At 45.3% G+C, this 8,639-nt stretch overlaps 1 protein-coding gene across 1 annotated transcript; it reads right to left on the bottom strand.

Annotated features, from left to right (window-relative positions):
* Positions 1-2,109: 2,109 nt before the first annotated feature.
* LOC136505797 (uncharacterized) lies at positions 2,110-4,841 on the bottom strand. The gene is made up of 3 exons (XM_066500941.1): positions 2,482-4,841; positions 2,288-2,408; positions 2,110-2,196 (listed from the first exon to the last, which is right to left on the bottom strand). Exons 1-3 carry the CDS (start codon positions 4,839-4,841, stop codon positions 2,110-2,112), a joined length of 2,568 nt encoding a protein of 855 aa, XP_066357038.1.
* Positions 4,842-8,639: the final 3,798 nt, after the last annotated feature.

The following is an 8,639-nucleotide window of genomic DNA, read 5'->3' as shown; positions in this document are numbered from 1 at the left end:
TTTTTTCCTATATTCATCAAGGCTCAGGCTGCCTTGATGGTGTGATGCACCTGGCATCTGCAAACACCGCTCCCGGCAAGCAAGGTTGTGCTCCAACCACCCGGGCTGCAACCACTCATCCACCATCTTTTCCCAGCACCGGATATGCGCTCGGCACCACCACGGAGGCACCTACATCATCAAGCATGTGACTTATGAAAAAAGAAATTAAGCGTAATTAATCTCAAATAAAGTAAGTATCAACGTTCTTTGCTTACACTCATGAATTGGTCCTTGGTCAGGTTCATTGTCCTTGCCTCTTCTTTTTTAACCTTCATGGTTCTGTATTGAGCGTAGAACTCGATGATGGCCTGGACGCGCGCCTCGTAGTGCATGTCCTTCACGAGCTTCTTGGCGGCTTGTTCAGAGACGGACTTCGCCTTGGCCTCGAATCCCTCCTGGCATCTGTAGAAGTCCTGCATATAGAGGCGATGTATAAAGTTATTATTTCAAGAATGTCCAGTGAAGGTGATGTATTGAGCAATGTAGTACGAGGAATACTTACCCATAGCTCGCCCTTCACCCGCTCCGCTATGTTGGTGAATCTCCTACGATCACGATCAGAGACGTCGGGGGCGACAACATAGTGGTCCCACGTGTAGGCCGGCTCCCGCTGTCCGGCGTACACCACCAAGCCAGGGAAGTGTTCCCTGCACAAAAGGCCAAGGATGCCGTTGACCTTGCGGTTGTGATCACCCCCACTGAGCTTAATCCAACTCCTGCACAAGTGATTAATATAAATTATTAGTTTCTTTTATAATTTTCAACATATCAAAATTATTCCGAATATTTAAAGTTACTTACCTGGTCCCTGTCGGTTTAATCAGCGGGCGTTTATGCTCAGGTATCGGACGCCTCGGGAGGGACGAGGGACCTCGCAACCAGATCTTGGACTGGGCATCCCCTGCCTCCTCCCCCTCTCTCTCCCCCTCCTGCTCATGCTCCTGCTCCTGCTCCTCCTCCTCCTCCTCCTCACCAGAGACGTGTGCGGAAGGTACCTCCTCCTCCTCAGACATCGGGGGGTTAGGTTCAGGCGACAGGGTCCTCGCCCTACCCTTCCGTCGACCCCTCTGCCTCTGCCTCTGCCTCTGCCTCTGTCTCTGCTCCTGCTCCTGGTCCTGCTCCTCCTCCTCCTCACCCCTGCCTCGAGGCCTACCTCGACGCCTCCCAGAACCTGAACCTGAACGCCCTACAGCGGCGATTCTCTCACAAATCGCCGCGAGCTTCCTCGTAGCGCCCACCATTGCTCAATTACCTGCAAATAAAAAGAGTAAACCAATCAGCACAGATAAACAAAACATACTTAGAAAGATATGATAAATAATAAATAAATTAGTATGACTCATACATGTATTAGAAATAATCGTCATGATCGGGATTAGCTGGATCATAAGTCTCATCATCACTATCACGCATGTCGATATAATCATGCCCGTGCTCCGAAGGAGGAATGTCGTGATCACTATCATTGCCTAATTGTAATCGCTGAAGTAGTTCTAAGTCCTTCTCATTCTGAACCTCGTCTCCAGCGTCCTCGTCAGCAACCCCTTCATTGTCTACTTCTATTCCGATCGCTTCGGTTAAATCTATCACAAAACTCCCTTCGAGCCCATCTTCTTGGAAGAACTCTCCGTCATATGTGTTGGGGTCTATATTGTAATCTTCATTGTTTGGTACAGGTAGTTTATCAGTGTGGCGATACCTTGTACACAACATCCCAACCCTTAAGACGGTTGTCGGTTTGGCACGGGTATGACAAATAATAAACTTGTGTGGCCTGTTGAGCCACAATATAGACTGTCGTCTCCTGGTAAGACGGATGATTGTCGAATTTCAACTAGCCCAAGATTAGGGGTGCAGTCTCACGACATCTGGATCAAACCAATGACATTTGAATATGACTTGGATTAAGAGGTTTGCAACCATGAAAAGTTAGTTCGTATATTTCTTCAATTATTCCGTAGTACTCGACCCCATCAAAGCCTGGCGTAAAAACTCCAGGTATTTGTGGTTCTTCGATTGGGCCGACTCTGCTCGTGCCTTGTTGTGTGAAAGCGATATCCATTGACGTCATAACCGGTAAACTGACTTGACCTTATAGGAACAACCATCGGCAACCTGTCTCAACTCGACATTCATAGACGCTTCGGTTTGGCCCTACAAGTTCAAGCAGGGTGGTGCGTTTTATTATTTGCATGTACAAGCAACTTGTAATATCAAACTAAGTACGAGCTAAATTGGACTGTACCTTCTGCTTGAACCAAGAAATGAAATCGGGTTTTCCATTTCCCGCGCCCTCTTTGAGAAGGGTATCACTTTCGTGCGGGGTAGGTTTCCTTGATTTACGCCAGAATTGACGATGAAATTCCCTGTACCAATAAGAAACATGAGAGTTTGACATAGAAAAGCGACTACTTGAGAACAAGTTTGTTGAGAACATACATCATGTATGGCTCCACCTCGGATAGGTTGGTCAACACATACAGCATGATAATGCTCCATTCTTCATGTTTCAAGGTCTTGTGGGTCGCACCACTTGCACTTCCGAGTTGCCCTCGGAAAATGCTAAGGCTCGATTCATCTCCGTCGGCATTGTAACGAGATGGTGGATTATGCACACTAGGAAGGTTGTCGGCATAGTATTTTGTTGTGAAGTTTGACACCTCCTCCAGAATGTATGCCTCTGCAATGGATGCTTCAATTTTGCATTTATTTTTACATTTAGTTCGAAGAACCTTTTGACATCTCTCAATCGAATAGCACCAACGGCCCTGCACAGGCCCCCCCATTCCTGCTTCATACGGGAGGTGTAGAATTATATGCTGCATCGGATTGAAGAAGCCGGGTGGAAAGATCTTCTCCAACTTACAGAGCAACACAGGCGCCATTTTTTCCATTTCTGCAACCACGGTACGAGATAACTCCTTGGCACAAAGCTGGCGAAAGAAATTGCTCAACTCCGCTAGCACCTGCCAGACATGATCAGGGACATAGCCTCGAACCATCACCGGAAGTAGACGCTCAAGCCATATGTGGTAATCATGACTCTTGAGCCCGTTGACTCGCATAGTAGCTAAGTTCACTCCCCTCTTTAGATTCGCTACATACCCATCAGGGAACATTAACGTTTGGAACCATTCTAGTACCTCCCTCCTTTGGGCCCTCGTCAGGACAAAATCAGCCTTAGGCTTTCTCCACGACTTGCCGGCTCTAGGAGGCGCCATGTCCAACTTTGGTCTGTCGCATAACCTCGCTTGATCCATTCTAGCCTTAACGTTATCCTTTGTCTTATCAGGAATGTCCATGATTGTACCAAAAATTGCCTCAGCGATATTCTTTTCAGTGTGCATTACATCAATGTTATGTGGAAGAAGAAGATCATCAAAATAGGGGAGGTTCCACAAGCACGGCTTCCGAGTCCAAGCATGTTGCTCACCATATCCCACAAAACCACCTTCTTGTTTATTGACCTCGAGAGCATCTAACTGAGCACGAACCACGGCTCCTGTCATCATCTGCGGTGCAGGGTCTGTAACTACAACATCTTTCATAAAGTTCTTGATGTCTAGTCTGAATGGATGGTCAGGAGGGAGGAATTGTCGATGTTTGTCGAACGAAGAATACTTTCCACCCTTCGTCAACCAAATGAACATCAGAGAAGCCTTGCATACTGGGCATGGGAACCTCCCGTGAACACACCAGCAGTAGAAAATCCCATATGCCGGCAAGTCATGCAGGAAGTACTGGTACCAAACATGCATTTTGAAGTTTGTCTTTGTAGCTCGGTCGTATGTCCATACCCCTTCCTCCCAAGCACGGATCAAATCATCAATCAGAGGCTCTATGTACACACTCATATTATTCCCCGGGTGTTCTGGAATTATCAACGATAAGAATATGTTCTGTCGTTGAAAGATGACGCCAGGGGGGAGATTGAGGGGGATAACGAACATGGGCCAACAGGTGTACGGGGCAGCCGCCATTCCGTAAGGATTGAACCCATCTGTTGCCAGCGCAACACGTACATTACGAGCCTCTAAAGCTTTCTCAGGATAAATCTCATCAAACCTTGTCCAGGCTTCACCATCGGATGGGTGTACCATCTTCTCAGGATTGTATCGACGTCCGTTTTTGTGCCATGTCATCTGTTTCGCAGATTCCTCAGTCATGTAAAGCCGTTGGATCCTCGGTATGAAAGGAAGGTACCGTAGGATCTTCATGGGGATTGCGAGCTGCCTCTTCTGACCATCACCAGAGTCTACCTCTAGGAACCTAGACGATTCGCACTTCACACAGTACTTTTCTTCCGCATACTCTTTCCTAAATAAGATGCATCCCTTCGGACAAGCATGTATCTGCTCGTATGGCATCTTAAGTGCACGAAGGTGTTTCTGTGCCTCATACATGCTCTTTGGCAAGATGTGACCATCCGAGAGCAGGCTACCAAAAACTGCCAGCATAATATCAAAGGCGTCTCGACTCAAGGTAAACTGAGACTTCACGGCCATTAGGCGTGCAATGGCATCCAGTTGAGAAACCTTGGTATGCCCGTGAAGGGGTTGCTGTGCCGCAGACAACATGTCATCATACGCCTTTGCGGTAGCCTCTAGCTCCTCCTCCCTACTTGCTTCATCGAAGTGTGCTTCATGGTAGTCATTTAACATGTCTCCCACTCCGGCATCATCATCATATTCCTCGATGCGTTGTCTCAAGACCTCGTCTCTCCCACGATCGGCTTCACCATGGTAGGTCCACCTGGTGTAGTCTGACGTAAATCCATTCTTCACAAGATGTTTGCCCATGTCTAGCTTGGTTTGCCGACGCATGTTTCCACATTTGCTACATGGACACCAAGTCGATCTAGCTCCTTTGACAATTGCAAACGCCCGTTCCAAGAAAGCATCTATCTTGTCGATCCATTCATTGGTCAATGAATTCTGACTAGAGCGGCCCGTGTACATCCACTCACGGTCATCCATCCTCTAGCATATCAGCGAGTAATATATAAAATCACGTTGCATCTACACGTTCCTATAATGTCTATTAGGTAAAGATAGGTCCTAATCCCACCCGAGGATATGTAGTGGGTTTAGTTTCCATGCTCTACTCTGATCTAAGATAGAATTTCGGCATCACCTCCCCGCTGTTCTCCAAATACACGTCCCGGAAGGGAGATTGTGTATTCGGAGAACAACAGGGAGGTGCTGCCGAAACTCTATCTCGGATCAGAGTAGACCATGGAAACTAAACCCGCTACACATCCTCGGGCTGTCCAAAAAACGTGGACAATTCGAAACAGATACGGTTATAGATATGCAAAAATTTGCATATTTCCAACCGTATCTCTTTCGAACGGGAGACGCCTAACTAGGTTACGTGATATATGAACATCAAATGAAAAGAGAGGTGTATGATGCCTCACCTTGCTATCCGGCAAAGTGACGAGTCAAGGACGGTCCTTGTGAGTCTCTCCTGCAACAAAATGAACATATAGTAGTGTCAAGTCGAAATTTTGGCAGCACCTCCCCTGCACGGGGAGGTTTCCAAAACCTTGCATCAAATATAACGGCACGATGGCCGACAACCACATCCACACCAACAGAACGGCACGATGGCCGACAACCACATATAGCTCACAAGAAAGCAAATAATTCATGGTTTATCCTTTTCTAATTTCTAAAAAAAGTCATATCACCTCTATAGACATCCTACTACCTCTCAATCTTCTCTAAAAAAAAGTCCAATTCTATCACTTTCTAATTTCTTTTCTAATTTCTAATTCATCCTACCTTTTTATAATTTCTAAAAACGACACTGATAGTGGCCATACTAGGCTACTTTCGAAAGATGTTTCAGGTTTAACCTACAACATTTTAGTGCTCCAACCTACGAAACAGCAAAAGGGCCTAAACAACAATCCTGGACATACAAGACTGCAGTATAACGATATTTCAGGTTTTCCCCACATAATATTGCACAAACCAAATTGCAGGAAAGGTTTAAGGGAAGTGTGTGGAAGTGTATGTGGAAGGGAAGCAGGTGTAGAGAGGATGCATTAGTTTGATGATTTGTTAAAACTGAGGCTGGGAACTTGGCCTCTGATTGAATAAATCTTATATAATTATTATATATATAAGCAAGTTGTTTCTACTTTCTGTAACAAAAACCTAATCTGTGTAGAACTCAAGAAATTTGCTAATACTGAACTCTCGCTGTTTTACAAACTAGTAAAACCCTTCTGGACTCAGAAAAGGTACACATTCAACCTAATGTCAATATTTTATAAGTTTCTCAGAACTTTAAACAGACAAATCAACTTTTGAGTAAAACTTTCCACTTTTTAACCAGACTTTTGGAGTCAGAAAGGGATACATTCAACTTTATTTAATTTTTTTTATAAGTTTCTCAGAATTTCAAACATTAAGTTAGACAAATCAGACTTTTGACTTTGAATTTTAAGCTTTCCACTTTGTAACCCAACTAGTGAAACTTCTAAGTACTGTACATTATCTCCAGTCATCATTCAAAATTGATGGCCACATAGTCATCATTCAAAATTGATGACCACAGTAGATGTGGTTTAAAATGGATCGGCACAGTAGATGTGAATTGTCTTCTTTCTTTCTTTCCTTTTTTTTGCTAGTTCTTTCTCACTTAAAAAGCCCCAAACCATAAGAGAAGAAATCTTCACAGTTTTCCATAAGAGGAGAAATCTTCACAGTTTTGTCTGCATTCACGTGTCTATCAGTCTATGTATCAGGTACAGAAAACAAGTGTGTGTTCTTAGAAACAAGAGAAAAAAATGAAGCATCTCTAAAAGTAAGCCCTTTAACTGGCCAAACAGTGTCCTAGTTCTTTAATCACTTTCACATCAAATATTCAACCCTGGAAAGGGTTCAGCAAACAGAAAGCCAGAAACGGCTGCTCTCACGAGTCTAACCACCAAACAAGAATGCAGTGTAGCTATCGGCCTATCAGGTCGGCAGAAATTAATGTATTGAAAATCAAGAACCAATCCAGCAGCTAGTGGGGCTCGATGGGTCAGATAACCCATCCCGACAAGGAATTACAGGAATTTCTGGTTGGATTGCTCGAATCTACCGAAAATTCAAGGGCGGAACCGCAGAAGCCTTAGTAGAACAGGGAATATAATTTCAATCCGAGCAAGCAACGTTAGGGCTTCCTTACCAGCAACGACGAGAAGGTGAGGACGAATTCGACTCGATTCCGTTCTGATTCCCGCTCCGCTTGGTGGCCTCGCCGCCGCGGGCGCCGTCGGTGTGGGGGGGGGGGGTGGCGCCGCCCGGTGGAGCCGCCGCGGGCGTGGCGCGCCGGGGCCCGGAGGGCGACGCCGAGGGGCGCGGCCACGCCGCCGGTGTGTGTGTGGGGGGGGGGGGGGGTGGTGGCACCGCCGGGTGGAGCCGCCGCGGGCGTGGCGCGCCGGGGCCGGGAGGGCGACGCCGAGGACCGGGAGGGCGCCGCCGGGGGATGGAGCGGGGGCGGGGACGCCAGCGGGGGGAGGCGGCGGGCACGCCGGCGGGGGTGCCGGCGGGACGGGGTCGGGTGGTCGCGGCGTGTGTGCGTTGTGTGCGTGTGTGTGGCGTGCGGGGTCGCGCCGGGTTAACTGTTAGGGGGTATGCCGAGTGCCCGCGATCTGGCACTCGGCATAGCTCCTTTTTTATTTTTTTATTTTTTCAAAAGGTCTACTCGCGCGGCAGTGGGCCTGCACCAAGACTTTGCCGAGTGTTTTCTATAAGACACTCGGCAAAGAGATACTTTACCGAGTGTTATATAGAAACACTCGGCAAATTACGCTAATATTTTATGTATACCTTTAATAGCTTCTTTTAGTAACTTTTTTCCTATATATTTTGAAAAAAAAACTTGTCAAATTCACTCAAAATGCATATTTGTTTTTTCTACCAATATTATTTCATTATTTCATGCAGTTATAGCTCAAAATTAATTTATATCAACTAAAATTCTATAATTGCAATTAATAAATAAAAAATATCAAACGGATCCGAAAATTTATCAAAATTTGACATGAACTAATCTATGTTGTGTATTGCCTATACAAAAAAATTTGAACTCAAACCCAATTAACATGTCACTTGGACTCTAAATCTTATCGGATCCTTCTAAGTTCTACGAATTTTCTTCGGAGATGCTTCCGTTTGTAAGCATCATACGTCACAAATTATGCGAAACATTCTCAATTTTTTACCACAGCCTCCACATATGATATCATGACATCTTGACAAATCTCGTGATTTTCAGACTTCGTTTGGTTTTGGTAGAATTTTAAAATCATTCGAACACACGTTCGTGGTCGTGTTTCCATGAACAAAATGTTCGAAATTTCTTTTCATTTCCTGTATGAGACATCAATCCGGATTCAATGACATGAATATGATTTTTCCACTCATTTTATTCTATTATTTCAATCACTTGCAGTTCAAATTTCGTTTAAATCAATAAATTACTCAAAATGAAATTAATTCACTAAATATAGCAAACAGACCAAGAAATAGACCAACTTTTAACATGCAGTACCAAATGTCGTATGTGGGGAGTAGAAAAATTGTGGAGGGCCGAGG

Source organism: Miscanthus floridulus, chromosome 14 (genome assembly GCF_019320115.1).
Source record: "Miscanthus floridulus cultivar M001 chromosome 14, ASM1932011v1, whole genome shotgun sequence".
Classification (NCBI taxonomy): Eukaryota; Viridiplantae; Streptophyta; class Magnoliopsida; order Poales; family Poaceae; genus Miscanthus; species Miscanthus floridulus.
The sequence above is the reverse complement of the archived record's forward strand: the minus strand, read 5'-3'. Positions and strand labels throughout refer to the sequence as shown.

What these genes read in the sequence shown, in the direction of transcription:
- LOC136505797 (XM_066500941.1), bottom strand. Translation starts at nt 4,841, where the DNA reads ATGGGCAAACATCTTGTGAAGAATGGATTTACGTCAGACTACACCAGG. An exon ending in GAGGTGGAGCCATACATGAT is followed by an intron (nt 2,409 to 2,481) that starts GTATGTTCTCAA and finishes TTATTGGTACAG; the next exon opens with GGAATTTCATCGTCAATTCT. An exon ending in TTTCTTGGTTCAAGCAGAAG is followed by an intron (nt 2,197 to 2,287) that starts GTACAGTCCAAT and finishes TTGAACTTGTAG; the next exon opens with GGCCAAACCGAAGCGTCTAT.